General features: G+C 53.1%; 2 protein-coding genes and 2 non-coding genes across 5 annotated transcripts; 3 read left to right on the forward strand and 1 right to left on the reverse strand.

The window, feature by feature from the left end:
* The first annotated feature begins 2,673 nt into the window (after nucleotides 1-2,673).
* On the forward strand, nucleotides 2,674-9,292 carry P2RY11 (purinergic receptor P2Y11). Its single transcript, XM_052642778.1, has 13 exons — nucleotides 2,674-2,747; nucleotides 2,836-3,006; nucleotides 3,523-3,624; nucleotides 3,820-3,870; nucleotides 4,178-4,348; nucleotides 4,941-5,017; nucleotides 5,206-5,313; nucleotides 5,428-5,551; nucleotides 5,640-5,718; nucleotides 5,823-5,952; nucleotides 6,026-6,192; nucleotides 6,283-6,369; nucleotides 8,196-9,292. Exons 1-13 carry the CDS (start codon nucleotides 2,730-2,732, stop codon nucleotides 9,290-9,292), a joined length of 2,382 nt encoding a protein of 793 aa, XP_052498738.1. The 5' UTR covers nucleotides 2,674-2,729.
* LOC128051825 (small nucleolar RNA SNORD105) lies at nucleotides 3,661-3,744 on the forward strand. Its single transcript, XR_008199755.1, has one exon. It is a non-coding gene; the product is annotated as a small nucleolar RNA SNORD105 (small nucleolar RNA).
* On the forward strand, nucleotides 5,057-5,136 carry LOC128051833 (small nucleolar RNA U105B). Its single transcript, XR_008199762.1, has one exon. It is a non-coding gene; the product is annotated as a small nucleolar RNA U105B (small nucleolar RNA).
* Nucleotides 9,293-9,614: 322 nt separating the features above from the next.
* On the reverse strand, nucleotides 9,615-14,263 carry EIF3G (eukaryotic translation initiation factor 3 subunit G). Of its 2 annotated transcripts, XM_052643425.1 has the most exons (11): nucleotides 14,182-14,263; nucleotides 13,987-14,033; nucleotides 13,320-13,403; nucleotides 13,123-13,211; nucleotides 12,920-12,979; nucleotides 11,646-11,750; nucleotides 11,352-11,541; nucleotides 10,481-10,588; nucleotides 10,226-10,362; nucleotides 10,032-10,138; nucleotides 9,615-9,739 (listed from the first exon to the last, which is right to left on the reverse strand). In XM_052643425.1, exons 1-11 carry the CDS (start codon nucleotides 14,199-14,201, stop codon nucleotides 9,724-9,726), a joined length of 963 nt encoding a protein of 320 aa, XP_052499385.1. In that variant the 5' UTR covers nucleotides 14,202-14,263; the 3' UTR covers nucleotides 9,615-9,723. The 2 variants fall into 2 exon arrangements, with proteins under 2 accessions (XP_052499385.1, XP_052499384.1); XM_052643424.1 differs by having other exon boundaries at nucleotides 13,123-13,403.
* Between the last annotated feature and the right edge of the window lie 8,471 nt (nucleotides 14,264-22,734).

Raw genomic sequence — 22,734 nt, forward strand, 5'->3', positions numbered from 1 at the left:
CTGAACATGCGCACACACAAACCCCTTGGAACTAGAGTGTGTGTAACATCTGCTGCCTTTTGGCATCTCAGCCTGTGGTAAAGAGGAGGCCTGGGGAGCCCCTCAGCCAAACCGAGGCCCAGGTTTCCCAACAGACAGATTCAGCCTCCACCGACCCTCCCACCCTCCTGTGCTCTCACCTCTCACGACCAAGACCCTGAGTTCCACAAGGCCCACAGCAGACACAAGAAGTCCAAGAAAGAGCCGAGGGTCCAGCAGGGGCTCTGAACTGGAGAAGGGGAGAGGCTAGTGGGAGAGCAAGGAGGAAGGAGGCGTGGTAACCACCCCCAGCCACCCAGAGCCTGGAACTGGAGCTGTGAAATGCTAAGCCAGGGAGCTCCAACTGTAAATATTTAGCATTTCCCACGTGAGAACAGAGGCAGAATTGCCAGACCCTCCTGCTCAGGCCACCAGAGCCTGATAACGCAGTTCAGTGCCCTGAACGTCCCCCCAACAGCACAGCACAGAGCGTGGGAGGCTGCAGGCCCAGGAGGCTGGGGTGAATCCCAGCCTCGGACACAGACACACATCACAGAGAACCACAACAGCGAGTTTCAGCAGCACCTGCTGCCTGACGGGGGTGACTCCAAACTCAACATTTTGTATCTCATTTAATCCTGGCCACCTGAGCTGGTCTCCGTAAGTAGCCACATTTTACAGCAGAGAACTGAGCCTCAGAGAGGGTGAGCAACTGGCCTGTGGGTCACAGCCAAAGAAAAAAGCAGCAGTGGGATTCAGCCCAGGTAACATGGCTCCAGAACTCGCACACATACCCACGACAGTCACACACTCCTGTGTAACAGTGCAGCACAAAGACACATAGAGATACCCCAATAAGATATGCAAACCATTGCACAAAGCAGCAAAGATAGATGGAATCTGTGTGTATGTGTGTGTGTCCATGGATTTGCCCGGCACACCCAATTATAAAGACACAACTGGAGGGAATTCCCTGGTGGCCCAATGGGTAGGATTCTGCCCTTTCACTGCCAGGTTCCATCCCTGATCAGGGAACTAGGATCCCACAAGCCTTGTGGTGTGGCAAAAAAAGAAAAAGACAGCTGGAAACACAGCACAGATTTGGGCAGTGACTTTTCAAAGCGTGGTCACATACACACATACATCACGACAGAAGAAAATATCCTGTGGGCTGAGTGTGTCCGTATCTGCACGTCAGGCACATACACACCCAAGTATACTCAGTCACACAGCGGCAAGGGCAGAGACACAAACCAACTGGAAAGCGCAGAGACAAGCCCCTGATACCCGCCTGCCACCCAGTGCAAGTTTCCATTTATCTCTCACACACTCTCACATCCTCACACAGGGCAAGTCCTGCAAGGACGGAAACAGGCAGCAGTAACCACACACTCATCCCTCAGAGGTACAAAGCAACTCACGTAGAGCCCCCACTGGACTAGGGTCTCCTTGTAAGAAGGCCTCCCGGACCAGCAGACACACTCTCCCAGTTGCTACTGTCCTGAGCTCGTAACCCGAGTGGCCTCCGGGGCTGAAGGAGGAAATGGTCGTCCCAGATCTGAGAGAAAAGCTGCCAGGCTGGGCTCTGGGCCTGGGCTGGGGCCCCTCCGCCCCCCACTGGTAGTCTCCTCCGGCTCCCCCTTTTGGCTGCAGAGAAAGAAACCTCAGAAGTCAAGGAAGGAGAGGGGCTAGTAGAAGGGAGTGTCTGGGAGACAGAGGAGAGACGTAGGGAAGGTGGGGAGAAAGGTGGGTGATGAAGAGAGAGATGAGAAGAGAGAAATGGGAAACGGGGCAGAGAGAGGAGAAAGGCGGAAACTTGTAGATGATGAACGAGACAATTGATGGCAGGAGCAAGGCTGCGGAGAGGGAGGCAGACAGGGAGAAGGCAGGGATGGGGAGGGGGAGACAGAAGTGGGGAGAGGAGAAAAAATTAGAGTGCGGAGACAGGAGAGGGGGAGCAAGTGGTGGGGAGACAAACGAGGGAGGGGAGTAAAGTGGGGAGTGGAGACACGGGAAGGAAACAGATGGAACAGGGAGAGAGATGTTGGGGGAAATCTCTTCCCCCACCCGAAGGTTCTGGGGAAGAAGCCAGAGGCCTGAGGCCAAGACTGGGGCTTTGAGCGGAAACTGGGAGGGGGGGAATTATTGACCAAGCGCCCGCCTTGCCCTGAATTTCCAGAAGGTGATGTGGAGTTTCCATCCCCCAGCCAGTCCACAGACAGGGCCTCTGCGAGGGACAGCTGATCCTCAGGAGCTGGGCGCCCAAGCGAGTAATTGCCAAGGCGCCACCCTCCTCTCAGGCTCCCAAGTGCCTGGCGCCAGGGTGCCAAGTATTGTGTACACATCATCTCTCTTAATTCGCAGGTCAGAGAGAAAATGATGATCATTTAGGATATTTTAGGAGCCTCAGAGTGGAGAATTTGGCTCTCAGAATCGCACAGCTCGTGGAAATGGCCGAGGCGGGATTCGAACCAGCGGCTCATTTCGAACCAGCGGCTCATTTCGAACCATGGCCCCGCCCTGGTTTCCGTAGAAACAGGCCCGCGATGTCTCCATAGCAACCCCTCCGAAGGTTTTCTCGCCGCCTGGTGCGCATGCACTGTTGGTGACGTCATCGCGGCGCCTCCCATAGTCGCTTCGCCGGAGCCGGAAGTGAGCGGAGCGGTGCCGGAAGCAGCCGGCAGACGAGGCCTCGTGGAAAGGACGGCGGCATGGGACAGTCGGGGAGGGTGAGTCGCGGCGGCCAGGACAGCGGGCAGCGCGGGCGGGGTTCCACCAGCGGCCGCGGGGCTCACCTCTTGCCTCTTGTCCCCGCAGTCCCGGCACCAGAAGCGCGCGCGCGCCCAGGCCCATCTCCGGAACCTCGAAGCCTATGCCGCGCAGCCGCACTCGTTCGTGTTTGCTCGGGGCCGCGTGGGTCGCAGCGTCCAGCAGCTCAGTATGGACTTGAGGCGGGTCATGGAGCCGCTCACCGCCACCCGCCTGCAGGTCTGCATCACCCAGCCCACCTTCACCCACCCTGGGCCTCGTCTTTTCAGCTGCGGGGGTGGCTTCATCCTCGAAACCGCTGGGGGCCTCAGTTTCCCAGGCTGGAGAAAGGGATCTTTATGGGGACCATCGTGCCTGCCTCTCAGGTCTTTGAGGGGCAGCAGCGAGGGCGAGCAGATGAACGCACCCAACATGGAGCTTGGCTGAGTGCCTAAGGCTGATGGTTAAGAGGGGAGTCGAGTTAGCAAAGCTGGCTTCTCTCAAAGGCCCGAGCCAAGTTACTTAACCTCGCTGAGCCTCAGATGGGCCCTCTGAAAAATGTGGTGATGCAGTGTCAAGAGACAGAAGCTTCAGTTAAAGTCTGATTGGCTCTAGAGGCCAAGAGCATTCCATTCCTCTCTCCCCCTAGTTCTCTAAAGGGTTAAGTGTAAGAAATGGCGTAACAGGTTAGGCTTAAAGGCTTTGCTTGATAAGAGGTTATCTGTGATTGTCCATTTTTCTTTTTATGGTTTCCAGATACGGAAGAAAAACTCTCTGAAAGATTGTGTAGCAGTGGCTGGGCCCCTTGGGGTCACACATTTCCTGATTGTGAGCAAAACAGAGACCAACGTCTACTTTGTGAGTGGATGCTCTTACTCCCCATACCCTCCTCCGCTGCCAGCTCTCATGATGACCCTTGTGCCTCTGAGCTGCCGTGATTCTGGCTTCAAAGTAAACGCTCTGAAGAGATAGGCGGTGGTCTCCATTTCCCACCCCCTCCAACCCCGCTCCTGAATGAGACACCTCAACCCTCACAGATCTTTCCTTCTGCAGAAACTGATGCGTCTCCCAGGAGGCCCCACCCTGACCTTCAGGATCAACAAGGTAAGGACTCAAGGTGACATGGGGCTCAGCTGGTAAAGAATCGGCCTGCAAACCCAGGAGACCTAGGTTTGATCCCTGGGTTGGGAAGATCCCCTGGAGAAGGGAACCCACTGCAATATTTTGGCCCGGAGAATTCCATGGACTGTGTGTATAGTCTTTGGGGTCACAAAGAGTCAGACGCGACTGAGTGACTTTCACAACGCAAGAGGGGACGTGAGGCCTCCGAGGGGCAGGAGCTGGGTTTGGGGAATTGCACCAGCTGCGTGTGCTGGACGGGTGGTCACCCATTCCTCGCCTCCCCCTGCAGTACACGTTGGTGCGTGATGTGGTCTCCTCACTACGCCGGCACCGCATGCATGAGCAGCAGTTTGCCCACCCACCCCTCCTGGTGCTCAACAGCTTTGGCCCGCATGGCATGCATGTGAAGCTCATGGCTACCATGTTCCAGAACCTGTTCCCCTCCATCAACGTGCATAAGGTAAGCCAGGCCATGTGTGATGGAGGTGAGTGTAGGTGAAGCAGGCAGCAAGGACCACACTCAGGCTCAGTCTTCACCTCCTAGCCCGAAGGCTGAGAGTTCTGGGTCCTGAGTTCTAAACCCATTCATGCTCTCCCATCTGGCAGGTCATGGTATTTTATTTTTTAAGCGTGCTTTCACTGAATGCTCATCTAAGCTAGGTAGCGTGTTCCATTTTACAGAGAGGGAAACTGAGGCTGCCAGAGGTGAAGACACTAGTCTGAGGTTAGATACGAAGGACAAGAAGGCAGGACTGGATTCTTTAAATCGGTCTGGCTCCTGATCCCTGGCATTAGTGGGTCTCAAATTAGGCTTATTAGATGCCAGTCATCCGGGAGTCCAGTGTGGGTAACCTCAACGGGCCTCGGAAGCTGGATTTCTAACCCCTGGTAGCCCGTGGACACCAGTTGCAGCCCCATCTGTCCCTGCAGTGCTGGCAGCACCCAGGCCGCCCTTCTGGAGTGTGGCCATAGCCAGGGCTCGGTAGGGGCTCTGGCACATAGGGAGGCCCAGGGAACACTCAGCAGGTGCCGTGCCCGCTTTTCTCTCCCAGGTGAACCTGAACACCATCAAGCGCTGCCTTCTCATCAACTACAACCCTGACGCCCAGGAGCTGGATTTCCGTCACTAGTGAGTTCTCAGTGGGGAATTGGCGGGGGTTGCCTGGCCCCCTGTGCGGCTGATGACAGCGCAGCTGCTGAGACTCTGTGATTGCTCAATCTCAAAGTAAACGCACTGACGCACTGTGGAAAGGGCTGGCAGGGTAGAGCTGACCTGTGACCCTGACCCCCCTCCCCGCCTCCCTCTGACCCCTACAGCAGCATCAAGGTGGTCCCTGTGGGTGCCAGTCGTGGGATGAAGAAGCTTCTCCAGGAGAAGTTCCCCAACATGAGTCGCCTGCAGGACATCAGTGAACTGCTGGCCACGTGAGGAGGGCTGGGGCTGGAGGTGGGGGGTTAGGGGCACCACACTCCAGGGGACCCCAAAGCTGTCCTTGGTGCCAGGGAGCCTCTGCTGAGCCCTTTGTGTCCCCCACGCAGGGGCGCAGGGCTGTCGGAGAGTGAGGCAGAGCCCGACGGCGAGCACAACATCACAGAACTGCCGCAGGCTGTGGCAGGGCGTGGTAACATGCGGGCCCAGCAGAGTGCCGTGCGGCTCACAGAGGTGAGGCCCAGTGCAGGGTAGGCCTGGTGGCTCCCCCCATCCCCGAGGAGGCACTGACACCCCATCCTGTCCTCTGCTGTCCCTCCAGATTGGGCCTCGGATGACGCTGGAGCTCATCAAGATCCAAGAGGGGGTCGGAGAGGGCAACGTGCTGTTCCACAGGCTCGGTGAGGGTGGGGCCGGGGGCACAGTGGGGCCTGCGGCCTGGTCATGGGCAGGTTCCCCTGGGTCTTGGGGATGAAGAGCTCAGTGGCCGCCTCTTCCTGCTCAGTGCACAAAACAGAGGAGGAGCTCCAGGCCATCCTGGCTGCCAAGGAGGAGAAGCTGCGGCTCAAGGCCCAGAGACAGGACCAGCAGGCCCAGAATGTTCGGCGCAAGCGGGAGCAGCGAGAGGCTCACAAGTGTGTGGTCACCAGGCAGGTGGGGTGGGGTCCCAGGTGCAGGCTGCCATGTTGACCGATGTCCCTCCTCCAGGAAGAAGAGCCTGGCAGGCATGAAGCGGGCGCGGGCAGAGGCCGATGGGGACAGTGATGCAGAGGACCCTGGGGCCCCGCCAGAGGCAGAGGGGACCAGCCAGCAAGAGGAAGAAGAGGATGAGGCTGAGTATTTCCGCCAGGCTGTGGGCGAGGAGCCTGATGAAGGTGTGTGGCAGACAGGGCTCAGGGCACCTGGGTACCACGCGCCTGTCTGTCCCTGCGCCCTGGTGGCCCTGACACCGTTTCTCCCTGCAGACATGTTTCCAAAGGCAGCCAAGAGGAGGCGGCCCACTGGGCCCCCAGGCAAGAAGCAGCGGCTGAAGGAACGGAAGCCGGACCGAGGCAGTGATCGGAGGGGCCCAGGTGCCCAGGCCAAGATGGGACACAGGGGGGCTGCCAGGAACCGTGGGCAAGGCCAACCTCGGCCACTCAAGAGAGCAACCTGAGGCCAAGCCTGGGTGGCAGATAGAACGCCCCAGATTGGGGCCCGAGAGATGCTGTGCTGGGCTCCCCTCCTGGGCCTCCAGGCGCAGCCCTCGGTTTCCTTTCATAAAGGAGAGCTGCTGTCCCACTTTCCACTCTAATAAATTCATTTCTCATGAGGCTGAGTCTGCATTTGAAATGGTGGGCCTGCTTTCTGCTCTGTACCTGGGCCTCTGTCTGCACCTGGGCAGTGGATGTGCAAGGTCTTATTTCATATGCCAGGGTGACACAGCTGTGACCCTTCTGTGGTGCCCTGGGGCCCTGGACCCCTCCCCAGCCTACCCAGTGCCCCCACGGCAGATGAAGGAGCTCTGGAGGTTGGGTGCTGTCAGAAGGAGGGAAGTAGAAGTGAGGCGTGTGTCCAGACCCGCTTCGCGGGCTGAAAGTGGTGCTGCCAGGAAGGGGAGGGGCCAGCGGCTTGTGTCTCAGAAGGGAGCGCGCTACACGGGGCACAGTGCGGCTGCAGACCCAGAGGCAGGCCATGCGAGCCTCAGCCAGCAACATCTCAGGTGAGGAGCCAGCGAGACCGGGCTCGTGAAACCAGGCACATCCAGGGCCTTGGGGGTGGAGGTGGCCGGCTCCTAGACGGTGGGGGGGAGATGGGTAAAGAATCACTGCTGGACCCACTTCCTCCCAGACGAGAGGGGTGGGATAGGAAGGCAGAAGTGAAAGTGGAGGAGCCATCTGAGTCATGGAAGGGGTATGTGCACAGAGCTAATGGCCCGCCTGCTGGACCAGCCAGGAGTCCAGGCCATTCCTAAGAAAGCTGAGGCTGAGTGGGGTGTATGAAGGATAGGTTACAGAGCTCAGCTCCCCTACACTGCCGCATCCCAAGTGCTGGCATGCGGAGGCCAGGAGCAGGGCACTTGTACCGTTGGGAGGGAAAGTTCTGGGGATTTTCCTTACAGTGGTCACATGGATGGGGATAGAGCTGTGGAAGAAAAGTAAGCATGGTAGGGGACCACGGGGAGCAGTCGCCAGGTTAGGGTCACCTTAGGACCCAAGACCAGGAGGAGGAGAGGGGGACTGCCTCCAGGGAAGCCTGGTGCATCAGCCAATGCAAAGGCCCTGAGGTAGGTTTTGCCTTAAAGAACAGCCAGGACACCATGGTTGGCGAGAGCCACAAATGAGTGCATGGGGTGGGAGCGGTAGCTCCCTCAGGGCACTGTGGGAAGAGATGAGCACTGGTTTTTCTTCCAGGTAGGTAGGGAGAGAGTCCGGGAGTGTATGGCTGTGACCTGACTCAGCTGCCCTTTGGAGGCTGTGTGGACAGATGGACGATGAGGGTGGGAGCAGGGACAGCGAGGTGGACCAGACTCCTGATCCAGGTAGATGGTGACACTTGTGGGTACAGACTCTGACATGTGGGACTTAGAGTTGTAGAGGGGGGTGGGGGGGCTCTTGCTTCTCCGCCCCAGGCCCTGGTGGTGCTGGTGATCGATGCCAGGTTCTGTGCCTCCCTGGTTCTTGCCCCAGGACACAGCCTAATGGACCCTGGGCTTCTAACCTTCCTTGGTCTCTGAGTCCCTCTGTACAAACGTGCTGTGGCTGGCACCCCCCTCCTGGGTGTGGAAAAGCACTCTGGAAACATGCCCACAAGGGGCTCCTGGACACAATAGGTAAGGGTGCCACAGCGGGAGCCACAGTGAGGGGCAGGGTTGATGTGCCACACCCTCTGCTCACAGGTGCCATGCAGTGCCCAGTCAACTTCTCGGAGGCTGCAGATCGCCTCCTCAGTGGCCTCCAAGAGGGCTTTCTGTGGCCCATGCTGGCAGCCGAGTTCCTGGTGGCCTTGGCCGGCAACAGCCTGGCCCTGTACCGGTTCTGCAGCCGGGAGCAGCGCCCTTGGCCCCCAGCTGTGATCTTCTCGGCCCAGCTGGCAGTCAGCGACCTGCTCTATGCCCTGACGCTGCCCCCCCTTGCTGCCTACTTCTACCCGCCCAAGCACTGGCGCTACGGGGAGGCTGCCTGCCGCCTCGAGCGCTTCCTCTTCACCTGCAACCTGCTGGGTAGCGTCATCTTCATCACCTGCATCAGCCTCAACCGCTACATGGGCATCGTCCACCCCTTCTTCACCCACAGCCAACTGCGGCCCAAGCACGCCTGGGCTGTCAGCGCCGCTGGCTGGGCGCTGGCGGTCCTGCTCGCTGCCCCCACGCTCAGCTTCTCTCACCTGAGCAGGTCCCAGCGCCAAGGCCAGTGCTCTGTGACCAGCCCAGGGGCCTGTACCAAGTGCCTGGGGACGGCGGGTGACAGCCAGCTCGAGGCCTACCGGGTCTACAGCCTGGCGCTGGCGGCCCTGGGCTGCGGCCTGCCGCTGCTGCTCACCCTGGCAGCCTACGGCGCCCTGGGGCGGGCCGTGCAGCACAGCCACGGCATGACAGCAGCCAACAAGCTGCAGGTGACGGTGCTGGTGGCCAGCGGTGTGGCTCTCTATGCCAGTTCCTACGTGCCCTACTATATCACGGCAGTGCTCAACGTGTACGCCCGGCTGCACTGGCAAGCCCTCTGCCCAGGTTTTGCAAGTGAGGCCGCGGCTGAGAAGGCACTGGCCCGAAGGACATACTTGGCCCACCAGGTGACACGGGGCCTTGTACCCCTAGCCATCTGCATCCACCCGCTACTCTACATGGCTGTGGTGCCCAGCCTGGACTGCTGCCGCCAACGCTGCGGGCAGGGACAGACCCCAAAGGACACCACGTGCTCCAGCCAAGCCCTGCCCCTCAATGTCACAGCCACCCCCCAAACCTCAGGGCTCCAGTCCCCCGAGCTGAGCCCGTGACCCGGCCCATCTTTAGCCCCCTCCTCATCACAAGATGCTGGAACCCAGCAGGAGAATGGAGGCAGAGAGCAGGCCCCCGGCCCTGAGCCCCCTGACAGGCCAGGAGCCCCCACTTCCTCCCCACAGAAGGGCCTCCAGTGGGACCAGGGGGCGCCCATGCCAGAGCTGCAGGAGCTTCCACTCACAGCACTAACCCTGCGCAGGGCCACAGAGCAAACCCAAGATCAGGGGTGTGGGGGGTGGGGGGTTGGCCCAGCCCCAGCCCCAGCCCCACCCACAACAGTGTGATTGACATCAGGGAATAAATGGTACGGCACAAGGCTAGAGACTAGAGACTTTTTATTGCCCTGAAGCCCTCTGCTCCAGGAGGCTGCCTTCTGTCACTGAAGGGTCCCGGGGCCAGGGGCTGAGCAGCAACAGCAGCAGCTGGCTTAATTGGTTGATGGCCTAGAAAGGGAAGCAGGAGGTGGGTGAGGATGGCAAGTGAGGGGGCTCTAGACCCTTTAGGGAGTCCCAGGACCACCACCCATCTTACATACACAACACAAACTCCACGGGGAGGAGGGGGGACAGGGCACGGAGCACACCCGGGGCCAGACAGGCCTTGGGGTGTGGGGCCCTCCATGAGAAGCAAAGGACAGCCAAAGACCCACACCCCGGGACATCCCTGGTGAGGCCCACAGTCAGCCCAAGCATCAGCTACGATGCCATGAGGGGCGGTGGAGGGCAGAGGTCTTACTTGGCCCACTCGACGTTGAGGATGAGGTGGTCGTAGCCAAAGCCGGACACCCCGGCAATGGCACGCGCAGCGTCCTCGCGGCGGTGGAAGCTGATGAAGGCAAAGCCCTGCGGGAGGGAGTGGGGGTCAGGGACAACGCTCAGGGCACCGTTGGGAGTCAGGACCCCGCCCCGCCCCCACGGCCACTGGCCCACCTTGGACTGGCCGGTGGTCTTGTCCTTTGCCAGGTAGATGCGGGAGATGGAGCCAAAGGGCCGGAAGAGCTCCTGCAGGTCGGTCTCACGAGTGTCCTCAGACAGGTTGGTGACACGGATGGTGGCATTGTCATCAGCTGGGCAGGCAAGGAGAGGCGTCGGTGAGGGGCCGGCCCCACCCACGGGATAATCACAGGGTACAAGGGGTGCCCGCCCGCGCACCAGCCCAGCACTGGGGTGCCCTCCCTGCCTCACCTCTGCGGTTGGGCTGCATGGACTCCCCGCGGCGGCTGGCCCCGTCGCGCAGGCTCGGAGGCACGTACTTCCCAGTCTTGTTTTGAGTGGCCTGCACAGGCTCCAGCTCTGGGGACCAAAGCAAGGTTAGGTCCAGCTTCCCCTGGCACAGGCCTGGCCCAGGACGCTAGCCGCTCCGGCCATGATCCAGCCCCAAGCACCCTCTCTCTCAAACCACAGGCCATCTGGCGGATCTCTTCAAGGGCTAAAGGTCTTAAAAGGACTAAAAGGACTTAAAGGTCACACCCAGGCTGATCCACCCACATGCCCTGTCTGCCAGCAGCACAGGAAAAGCGAGAGAACCCACGGTGAGAAAACGCCCAGCCTCACACACACACCAGGATGGTGCACAGGGTAGCAACAGCCCCCAGGGTCCCATCCCGGGGACAGGTGACAAGTGGCTGTGCACATGAGTCATAAGTATAGAACTCCAGTGTATGTGTGTGTGTCTGTGTGTGTGCGTGCATACGTGTGCAAACACAGCAAGCTCCTGTCAGGACAGACACACTGAGAGAACAGCCATCTTCCCTCACTACGCGCAATGTCCTTACACCTGCAGCCGTGCTCACTACAGGCTCTCACCAGCCCCAACAGGGAGAGACAGGTGACGTCACCAGCAGAGCACCCACCTGCAGCCTTTCACACAAACCAAGGTGGGCTGTGGCCACAGCCTTACTGCTGTGTGGGAGGTGATAACCACCAACACTGCTGGTCCTGTCCAGACCCCAGGTGAGGACCCACGACTCCCAGACATGCACGCAATTCCTGTGTTCCACTCCCACTCCTCCCCCCAACCCCCAAGCCTGCCAGCAATATCCCAAGGTCCTGGCACCTCCAGGGAGCTTCTCCTTCTCGCCAGTGGACAGGCCCAGCTGTTCGGCCAGCTCCTTCTGCATGGGCCCCAACGTGTCCTTGTAGGGGCAGCGGGTGGTCCAGTGGTCACCCTTGCAGATTCGGCAGGACACTATCTTCTGGCCTTTGAGCTTGTTCATTGGGTCCTCCTCTTCCTGGCAGTTCAGATCCTGGCAGGGCAGGTGGGGGCAGTTCAGACGGCAGTTCAGCTGCTCCCCTGCTGCCTCCAGTAACACCCTGGCCACTGGCTCCCCCTGCCAGCCACCGCACTTACCTCTTTGCTGGTGATGAATGTCATGGATACATCATCGCTGACTGTGGTGGTGGCCACGTTGGGCCCCGGTGGGTCAAATTCTGAGTTCCCAAACTTCTTCCAGTTCTGAGCTCAAGGCAGGATGGGGGACAGGTCAGGGCAAGGACAAGTGGGACCCCCTCCATTTGCACCCTAGACTTAACAAGAGCCACCTTGAGGGTGAGTGAGTCTTGAACCCTATTCACCGCCCTCAAATGCTCCTTGGAGAAGTGATGATGACAGTCGCTATTCCCTGAGGGCATGCCAGGCCCCAGCTTCATGCCAGCTCCAAGAGTAGGGGCAGCTCTCAGCCTCATGTTACAGATGAAAAAACTGAGGCTCAGGGGTAAACAGGTCCAGAGCCAACAACCCCTGGCAGGGGCTGACCAGCTTCCACCAAGTGATACTCAGGGGTGTGCAGGATCACCCAGATTTCCAGGGGCCTGGAGCTCCTTAAACAACCTGCACCTTGGCATCCTCCCCTATAAGGGACCACAATGCTCCCCACACCTCCCTGGAATGCTAGGGGGACTGAATGAGAAAATACTTCCCACGAAGCACCTGGGTCTAACACAGAGTATGTAGGTAACTGTGCAAACGTATTTACTGCCATCACTGCTGCTGCTACGACCACCTCACAGGAGGGCTTGGCTCTGTTCCTCCCAGGCGACAAGCCAAGAGAAGTAAGAACCAACCCCTCCGCTCCCACTCCTGCACCTGCTGGACTTTTCAGGGCCCCCACGGACTGCACACAGGCCTCAGTTCTGCTCCAACAAAACAGGTACACCCAGGGGACTTCCCCGGTGGCCCAGTGGTTAAGACTCCGCACTCTCAATGCACGAGGCGTGGTTTCAAGCCTTGCTCGGGGAACTAAGATCCCACATGCTGTGTGGTGCAACCAAAAAAATTAGAAAAAAACAAAAAAGCATTAGTCTCTCAATCATGTCTAACTTTTTGCGACCCTATGGACTATAGCCCACCAGGCTCCTCTGTCCATGGAATTCTCCAGGCAAGAACACTGGAGTGGGTAATCATCCCCTTCTCCGGGGTACCGTCCTGACCCAGGGATGAACCAGCATCTCCTGCATTGCAGGCAGATTCTTTACCACTGAGCCACCAGGGAAGCCACCAGGAAATTGTTTAACAAACAGTTAAACCCCACTTCTAAAAATGAAGGCAATACAGAAAAGAACTCCTATTTTTTCTTTGAGTCAGCCCTGGAGGAGCCCCCCAAGAAAGGGGGAGAAGGGTCTTACCTTCCTCCTTGCCACAGCCTTTGAGGCCTTCCGGGTCTCAATTCTGAAGGTGCGGACGATCTGTGGATAGGAGGGGAAACGTTTGGGCCTTCTGCTCCTCAAAGTTCCTAGCAGATCTTCCTCATCAAGACATCCAACACACCACTCTCTCCTAGTCCAAGTGCCCCTCAAGCAAAGGGCTCCCACCTCTTCCCCAGCCTCACCTTGAACTTCTTGCCATCCTCATCTATCTTATACTCCGTCACTGTTTTGATGTTTCCATTGATGACCTCCTTGGGAGGTGGCAGTGGAGCTGGGAGAGAGGAAGAGACAAAGGAACTGAGCCCTGGGTAATAGGGACCAGAAGGAAGGAGGCTGGGGAGAGAGATGGCCCAGGGCTGGAGTGAAGTCGGGCACTCACCTCCCGGCAATAGCTCAGGCTCTGGACTGGTATCCCCAGTGGCCAGGGGGATCCCCTTGAGGAGCTCGCTGGTGACACATTTGTCTGTGACAGGGAGTGGAGGGAGCAGGGGTCAGCTGGGGGGGCGTGGGGGTGGGCAGGGACAGGAACTCCCAAGCTGAAATCAAGGGACCTCTGGGATGATGCCTGCACCAGGAGCTGAGAAAGGTGGGACCAAGGGCAGAGGACTGGCCAGGAAGTGTCTTGGGATAGCCATTCAGAGACACGGAGCTGGCCGGTAGTAACTTCCAGCAATGAGAAGGGGAAGGGGATCCTTGGCCTGAGGGCCGGAGGGCAGGGGAGGGCCATAGGCATCCGGGCAATAGTATTAATACAAAGGCAGGAGTGTGGCTGTTAAACAATTTCCTGCCAGGAGTAGGGAAGCAGAAGTGCTGGCATCAAGGACTTGGGCGGCGGCACGGCAGAAGATGGGCTGGCTGGTGAACATATGGAGTTGGAGATAGGCTGGCCCAGATGAGAGTGGCGCGGGGCAGGGGCTGGCTGTGAGGGGAGATGCAGGGTCTGACGGCGGTGCCAGGGTGGAGGATCAGAGCAGGCAGCAGTGACGGCCTGGGGGCGGCGGGGGGAGGCCGGGCTGCGGTGATCCGAGGCGACAAGGTAGACTCACCGTCCTCTCCTTCCTCTTCCACCTGGTCCGCCCAACTGGGCTTCGAACTGCGGGGACAAGTTTGTCAAAAGGAGGGATAAGTGAGGCGAGGCCCGGCTCCCGCGGCCTCAACGCACCCAGGCTCCATATTAACTCCTAGGACCGCCCCCCATCCCCGGTCTGCTTCCCAAACCCCCTCCACGACCCCTGACTCACTCAAAGTCTCCGGTCGGCATCGCAAAATCTCCACGCAGCCCAAGCCTGGGCCAAAGACCGGAAGTAAGAGGTGAAAGAGACTTCCGGCTCCGCTGCCTAGAGCAGCCGTAGCACTCCACAGCGCCCCCTACGGACGGAGGTAGAAGCGCCGGGTCTGTGAGAGGCTGGGCCCTGGTATCTTACTATTAATCGCTGAATAGAGGCTCGGCTCATTTACCTGAAAATCTTATTTATTTATTTATTTATTTATTTATTTGGCTGCCCTGGGTCTTAGTTGCGGCATGTGGGATCTAGTTCCTGGACCAGGAGGGCCTGCATTGGGATCACTGAATCTTAACCACCGGACCTTTTCTTTTACTTTTTTTAAAAATTAAAAATAATGACAATAAAGCTCAATTATATAGCTCTGACTGTTTGCAGGAACTGTGAGGAGGAAATTATCGTTTCCATTTTTCAGCTGAAGAAACCAAAACTGGTCTTCCTTGTCTGGAAAGAACTTTCCTGATTCAAATGATCAAGCTATCAAGTCACCCCCTAACTATTCTCCCTCCTTGAGTAACTTTTTTCTTTTTTTTCCGCCCCCGCACGGTGAGGCTTGCAGGATCTTAATTCCCTAACCAGGTATCAGACCTGGGCGCTGCAGTGGAAGTGCAGAGTCTTAACCACTGGACCACCTGGGAATTCCTAGTAACATTCTTGGCTCCCTGATATAATCTTTTCCATTTTCTTTCATTTATTGCTTATTGTCCAGCGTTCCCTCTACTGTATGCATTCTCAGTGGGAGTGATATGACTCCCAAGGGGACCAAAATTAATTGTTCTGTGGCAAAAAAGAAACAAACAAACAAAAAAAACCAACTTGGAGATGACAATGATTTGTGGCCTCCAAAGCCAACCCTCCCAGACAAAATCTTATTCCTAAACGTTTAATTTCTATTGTTAGGGAGAAATTAAATGTAATTAGATTAACACTGATTTAAATGGAAGATAATTCCATTTTTCTCCTTTAGAGGGATGATAATGAAAAAAATGGTAAAAACTGCTGCAGACTTCTGCAGAAACACATTTGCCTGCTTTGTTCACTTCTGGGTCCCCAGCACCCTCAGGGTGTCTACACTTGATAAGTGCTCAATTCGTGGGTATTTGGAACCGATAGGAACCAGATTATAAAGGACTTTAAATACTAGACTAAAGATCATAGTCTCTTATATATATTATATATATATATATACATGTATATATATATAATATATATAACGTTTTTTAAAATATTTATTTTTATTTATTTGGCTGCATAGAGTCTTAGTTGTGGCACGTGGGAACTAGTTCCCTGACTAAGGATCAAACCCAGCCACCCTGTATCTTGAGCACAGAGTTTTAGCCACTGGACCACCAGGGAATTCTCAGGATAGGCTCTTTATCCTGCAGGCTGTGGGGTGTGAGTGAGGCACTGACATGTTCTGAATGGTGACCCAATGTGACCAGATTTTCTTGTGAGAAAGATTATTCTGGAAGCCTGTAGAGGATAGGGTGGAAAGGAATAAATTAGCAAGAGACCAGGAAGGAGGCTGGGAAAATAAGTAAATAAAGAGGGTGGTTGGGAATTCCTGGTGGTCCAGAGGGCACCAGAGGATGAGATGGTTAGATAGCATCACTGACTCAGTAGACTTGAATCTGAGCAAACTCTGAGAGATAGTGCAGGACAGGGAAGCGTGGCATGCTGCAGGCCATGGGGTTACAAAGAGTCGGACAAGACAGTAACAATCAGTGGTTAGGACTTCAAACTTCTATTGTAGGGGTCATGGGTTCAATTCCTGGTCAGGAAACTAGGACTGCAAGCTGTGAGGCACTGCCAAAAAAAAAAAAAAGAAAGAGGGCAGTCTGGCAACAGATGAAACTATTATAAAGTTTGTACAAAGAGTCAATAAACATTTGTGCAAACTCACTCAAGTTTACTTCAAGAAATGCAAAATCCAAACACTGAATGTTGCAGTTGGGCAAAACTGTAAAAATTTGATATTACTCAATGGTAGCAAAGATACAGAGAAAAAGACAGTCCCGTACTTTGTTAGTGAGATTATGCAAACTCTTCAGATGGCATATTGATGATATCTACTAAAACTTAAATACACATACATGTTTTCCTTTGAGCCAGTTGACAATTCAACCTGTGAGAAAAACCTGGGAATGTATGTAAAGATGTGAGAACAAGCTATCCAAGCAGTACTGTTCATGATAGCAAAAACTGGAAATTCCTATCTGCCCATTAACAGCGGCCGGTTAAATAGATCAAGACGTGTTATGCTGCTGGGACTTCCCTGGTGGTCCAGTGGCTAAGACGCAGAGCTCCTGATGCAGGGGGCCTGGGTTTGATCCCTGGTCAGGGAAGATCTGGCATGCTGCAACTAAGACCTGGTGTAGCCAAATAAATAAATATTAAAAGAAAAAAAAGCATGCTATGCTGTAGTCTATTAAATGCTATTCAGTCCTTAGGGAAGTAGATCTACTTGAGGTCATGTTAAAAATACATCCAAGAAAAGGAGATGAAGCAAGGTATAAAATGGCATATGCTATAGGAACCAATTTTTGTACATCTTTAATAATAGTAGATAGATATGTAGATACATTCAAGCTATTTTAGGAACAGAATTATCAAACTGTTGCTGAGAGAATGCTTTGAGAGTAAGCCATCAGGAAAGAGCAGCTTATTTCTAAACTTCTGTTTTACTTAAAATTTTTACCATCTGATTTTTTTTGGTTTAAATATAAACATATACATAAACTATAAAGTTATATTTTTTGTATTAATATATAGCACACATCCTATGTTATATATGCAAGATATAATGTATGTAATATATTTTAATATATTTTTTAAATCTCTTCTTTTTTTGTGTTTACTTACTTGGCTGCACCGTGTCTTAGTCGCATGTGGGATCTTTAGTTGCAGCATGTGGGGTCTAGTTCCCTGACCAGGGATTGAACCGGGCCCCTTCCCCCACCCCCTGCATTGGTAACCTGAAGTCTTGGTCATGGACCACCAGGAAAGTCCTTTTAACATGTTTTTCATACTCACAAATTTGCATGTCCTCTTCTAGAAGGGACCTAAGGAAATATACATCCAAGTGCACTGAACTGGCTATAAGAAGGCGTCCAGTGCAATGTGGTTTAAAGGGTTGGAATTGAAAACAGCACAACGGTCATGACTAAGGGATTAGCTAAATATTGCCCAACGAGCTTCACCCCTGTTAGAGAAAACTGTGCCCATTTCTGGCTACCCAAAAGGACCTTAACCACCAAACACTGATGCTTCTGGGTGTTTCGACTTGGCCTCATCTTTACAGGCATACTTTGTTTCATTGCACTTTATAGATTTCCTACCAATTGAAGGTTTATGAGAACCCTGCATGGTCAGATGATGTTTATTTAGCATTTTTAGCAGTAAAGTATTATTAAATTAAAAGGTTTTTTTTTCCCCCCTAGACATAATACTATTGCGCCCTTTAAATAGACTACATAGGGCTTCCCAGGTGGCGCTTGTGGTAAAGAATCCAGCTGCCAATGCAGGAGATGTAAGAGATGTGGGTTTGATCCCTGAGTCGGGAGGATTCCCTGGAGAAAAAAACGGCAACCCTCTCCAGTATTCTTGCCTGTAGAATGCCATGGACAGAGGAGCCTAGTGGGCTACAGTCCACAAGGTCACAAAGAGTTGGACGCCACTGAGCACATACACACGTATGTACATAGTGTAAACATGACTTTAAAAAATTATTTTATTTATTTTGGGCTGTGCTGGGTCTTCATTGCTGTGAGGGCTTTCTCTAGTTGCAGCCAAAGGGGTTTCTCCTGTGGTAGCTTCCGCTGTTGCACAGCAGGATCTTTAGAGCACAAGCTCAGTAGTTGTGCCTCACAGGCTTAGTTGCCCCACAGCATGTGGAATCTTCTTGGACCAGGGATTGAACCCCCGTTCTCTGCACTGGCAGTCTTCCCTTGTGGCTCAGCTGGTGAAGAATCCGTCTGCAATGTGGGAGACCTGGGTTCAGTCACTGGGTTGGGAAGATCCCCTGGAGAAGGGAAAGGCTATCCAGTCCAGTATTCTGGCCTGGAGAATTCCATGGACTGTATTGGAGTCTCAAAGAGTCAGACATGAGTGAGTGACTTTCACTTCACTTCCCTGGACTGGCAGGCAGACTCTTAACCACTGGACCGCCAGGGAAGTCCAAACATGACTCTTATTTATTTTTAAAATGTATTTATTTTTTTACTGTGTTGGGTCTTTTTTGCTGCTTGGGCTCTTCTCAAGTTGTGGGGAGCAGGGATTACTCCCTTGTTGCAGTGCTCAACCCTCTTATTGCCATGGCTTCTCCTGTTGTGGAGTACAAGCCCTAGGGCTCCATGGCTTCAGGAGTTGTGGCCCCCAGGCTCTAGGGCACAAACTTAATTGCTGCGGCACATAGGCTTAGTTGCTCTGCAGCATGTGGGATCTTCCTGGATCAGGGATTGAATCGTGTCTCCTGCATTGGCAGGCGGACTCTTTACCACTAAGCCATCAAGGAATCCCCCAAACATGAGTTTTATATGCCCTATAAAGCAAAAAAAAAAAAAAAGTGACTCATTATATTTTCTTTATCGATTAATTTCAATATTTGCTTTACTGCAGTGGTTTACACGGAGAAGGCGCTGGCACCCCACTCCAGTACTCTTGCCTGGAGAATCCCATGGACGGAGGAACCTGGTAGGCTGCAGTCCATGGGGTCGCTAAGAGTCAGGCACAACTGAGCGACTTCCCTTTCACTTTTCACTTTCATGCATTGGAGGAGGAAATGGCAACCCACTCCAGTGTTCTTGCCTAGAGAATCCCAGGGACGGCGGAGCCTGGTGGGCTGCTGTCTATGGGGTCACAAAGAGTCGGACACGACTGAAGCGACTTAGCAGCAGCAGCAGCAGCAGCAGTGGTTTACAACTAAACCTGCAACCTCTCTGAGGTTTGCTTGTACTTCCACTGCAGTATTCTTTCTGTATGGAATACAATTTTCTTTTTAGTTCTCTATTTATTTATTTATGTGGTGGCCACCCCACACATCATGTGCGACCTTAGTTCCCTGATTAAGAACTGAACTTGCACCCACTTCTGTGGAAGCAGAGTTTTAAACACTGGACTGCCAAGGAAGCCCCTGGAAAACTTTTTCTTAAACATTGAACATGTTTTTTTTTCAAATCAGGTATTTTCTAAGGGATAATAAAAGGGAGCCAAGGGAAGCATAGGACAGTGGGGAGAAGACTCAGTCCAAGGTTGGATGGAAAAGAAGTCCCTGAGCCATTCTTTTGGTCCTTTATCACCACACCATCCTTTCCACATCCAGAGACTCCACAGGACAGCAGCCAAGATAACAGCAGGAGAAAGAATCTGCCCAGCAATGCAGGGGACAGGGGTTTGATCCCTGGTCTGGGAAGATCCCACGTGCCGTGGAACACTAAACTCCTGTGCTACTACTGAGCCGGCGCACGTGGAGCTCGGAAGCCGCAACTGCTGAAGCCCTCACATGCCTGGAACCTGTGCCCCACGAGAAGCCGCTGCGATGGGAGCCCCCTGCTCACAATTAGAGAAAAGCCCGAACGCAGCAGTGAAGACCCAGTACAGCCAAAATAAAAATAATTAAAAAAAACAGACAAGAGCAGAAGGAACTCTACAGAGGGAGTCAGGAGGGGAGCGTGGACACTCAGGGTGTGGCACCGGTCGGAAACTTGGCAGCAGCTTCAAAGGACTCACTGGTGCTCACAGGTGGAATTCCACTTCTTGGTATTCTTCAAAAACACCAGAAGCACACATCCACAAAAGGGCACATATTAGGACATGTACATGAACTTTCCTAGCAGATTTTTTCACAATGGCCCAAATTGGGAATCATTTGAATTTGTTTCTGCCATAACAAAATACCACAGACTGAACAGCTTATAAACAATGAAAATTTATTTTCTCACAGTTCTGGAGGCTGGGAGTCTGCGACCAAAATGTCCTTCTGAGTCCTATCTCCCTGGCTTGGCTGTCTTCTCCCTGCGTCTTCACATGGTCCTTATAAGGACACCAGGCCTGTTGGCTTAGGGCCCATCCTAATGACCTCGTTTCATTTATCTTTAAAAAAATTTTTTAAAGATTCTACTCTTAAATATACACTTGTACTTCCACTGCAGTGGTACTGGGGGTTATTCAACATATGAATTTTGTGGGAGACACAATGCAGGCCATAACAGAATTCAAAAATCCATCAGCAGAGGCTTGGACCAACAAACCATCCCATCTCTACAATGGAGTACCATGTAGACATAAAGGGAAGCACGTGACTGATACAGTGACATGGATGCGTGTCTCAGACACAAACAAATAGACACCATAGGATTCCAGTGGTGTGAAATTCTCTAACAGGCGAAACTAATCCATAGTAACAAGTCATCTGTGATCATCTCTTAATGGAGATGGAACCAGCTTGCAGTGCCAGGCAGGTGAAGGGAATTGTCTGCATCTTGATCTGGGCAGTTGATGACATAGGCAAATACACAAGTATAAAGTCCAGCTATCCTTGGAAAGAAAAAAAAAAAGAAGAGCCAGATCTTTAGAAAAACGTCCAGCTGCACATACAACATGTGTGCATTTTAATAATGAAATCTGGAAAGGAGCAAATTAAGAATCAGAGTCAGACCATCCCAATTCATTTTTTTTTTAAATTATGTATTTGGCCAAGTGGAATTTTCTGTCTTTGTTGTGGCATGTGGGATCTTGAGTTGCAGCATGCAGGAACCAGCTCCCTGACCAGGGATCAAACCCAAGCTCCCTGTATTGGGAGCGTGGAGTCTTAGGTACTGGAGCACCAGAGAAATCCCCAAGTTCTCTGCTTTATTTTGATTGTAGTATTGCTTGCTCTTTAAAATCCCCTCATTCTTTGTGGAGTTTGTCTGCCTGCCTTGTTCTTGAGACAGTTGGGGATGATGCTGGTCTGTGTGATTGCTGCATGCATGCCCGGCCCTGGAACCAGTGCTGGAATAGTCAGTGGTAGATCAGTGGTTGTGTGACTGCGTCAGTTTTCAATTAGTAGTTGCAAATGATTGCATGTCAGTGTGGACACATTACATAAGTGCGTGATTGTGGTCATTGTGGCAATGATGGGGTGTTAGAGGAGCTTCCTTGTGACACAAAAATGGGAAACAAGTACTGACCGTTCGTTTTGGCCATTGTGGGATTCAGTGTCGTCTTCTTTTCTATAGCTTACTTTTGTTTGAAAATTGCAAATGTGCTTGAGAAAAAAATGTTGCCGATAGATACGTGCAGTAGAATAGATGAACCTAATGTTTTTTAAAGATGCAGAGAATAACTGAGTTTAGGAACATGTGGTAACGGTGGAAAACCCTAGACAGGAAGGAAACACAGCAACACTCATCATGGTTGCGTCTGAGGAACACAGACACAGAAGGGAAGACAGCAGGTGGGGAAGACAGAGTGTCATCTGTGCTTTGAATACTTATTTCATTAAAAACAAAACAATCTGGACTTCCCCAGCGGTCCAGTGGTTAAGACTCCATCTTTCAATGCAGGGGATGTGGGTTCAACCCTTGATCAGGGAATTAGGATCCCACATGCCATGGGGTGAAGTCAAAAAATTAAAAACAAAAACACAACTTGGCTGTTGTGGAAAACAGCATGATGGGCCCTCAAAAATGTAGAAACAGAATGACTACAGAATAGAATTATGACCCAGCAATTCTACTTCTGGGTATATACAGAAAGGAATTGAAAGTGTGGCCTTGAACAGATGTTTGTACATCCACGTTCATAGCAGTATGATTCACACCAGCCTGAAGGTGGAAGCAACCCTAGTATCCACCGATGGATGAATGAGTGAACAAAATGTGGTCCATCCATATAGTGGAATACTACTCAGTTTTAAAAAGGGAGGAGCTTCTGGGAATTCCCCGGTGGTCCAGTGGTTAGGACTCTGGGCTCTCACTGCCGAGGACCCAGGTTTATTCAGTACCTGGTCAGGAAACTAAAATTCTGCAAGCTGTCACGGGCATACACCCAGAGAGAACCGTAACTCAAAAAGATACATGCACCATAATGTTCAATGCAACACTATTTACAATAGCCAGGACATGGAAGAAACCTGAATGTCCAACAACAGAGGACTAGATAAGGAAGATGTGGTCCATATATGCAGTGGAATGTTACTCAGCCACAAAAAGGAATGAAATAGTGCTATTTGCAGAGACATGGATGGACCTAGAGACTGTCATACAGGGGGAAGTAAGTCAGAAAAATAAATATTGTACATAATGCTTCTTTGTGGAATCTGGAAAAATGGTACAGATGAATTTATTTGCTGAGCAGAATTAGATACAGATATAGAGGATAACTTATGGATAGCAAGGGAAGAGGGTGGGATGAGATGAGAGGCTGGAATTGACATATATACATTACTGTATATAACAGATAACTGAGAGCCTACTGTATAGCACAGGGAACTCTAGTCAATCTTCTGTGGTGCCCTAAGGGCCTCCCAGG

Source organism: Budorcas taxicolor, chromosome 7 (assembly GCF_023091745.1).
Source record: "Budorcas taxicolor isolate Tak-1 chromosome 7, Takin1.1, whole genome shotgun sequence".
Classification (NCBI taxonomy): domain Eukaryota; kingdom Metazoa; phylum Chordata; class Mammalia; order Artiodactyla; family Bovidae; genus Budorcas; species Budorcas taxicolor.

Bases quoted from the DNA above. Each gene is read 5' to 3' on its own strand.
- EIF3G (XM_052643424.1), bottom strand. From the start codon at position 14,201: ATGCCGACCGGAGACTTTGA. The intron at 10,589-11,351 runs GTGCCAGGACCT...TTTGGTCCCCAG, and splicing joins GAAGGAGAAGCTCCCTGGAG to AGCTGGAGCCTGTGCAGGCC. The intron at 10,139-10,225 runs GTGGGCCAGTGG...TCCCTCCCGCAG, and splicing joins AGACCACCGGCCAGTCCAAG to GGCTTTGCCTTCATCAGCTT.
- P2RY11 (XM_052642778.1), top strand. The intron at 3,625-3,819 runs GTGAGTGGATGC...TTCCTTCTGCAG, and splicing joins CAGAGACCAACGTCTACTTT to AAACTGATGCGTCTCCCAGG. The intron at 6,370-8,195 runs GCAGTGATCGGA...CTCTGCTCACAG, and splicing joins GGAACGGAAGCCGGACCGAG to GTGCCATGCAGTGCCCAGTC.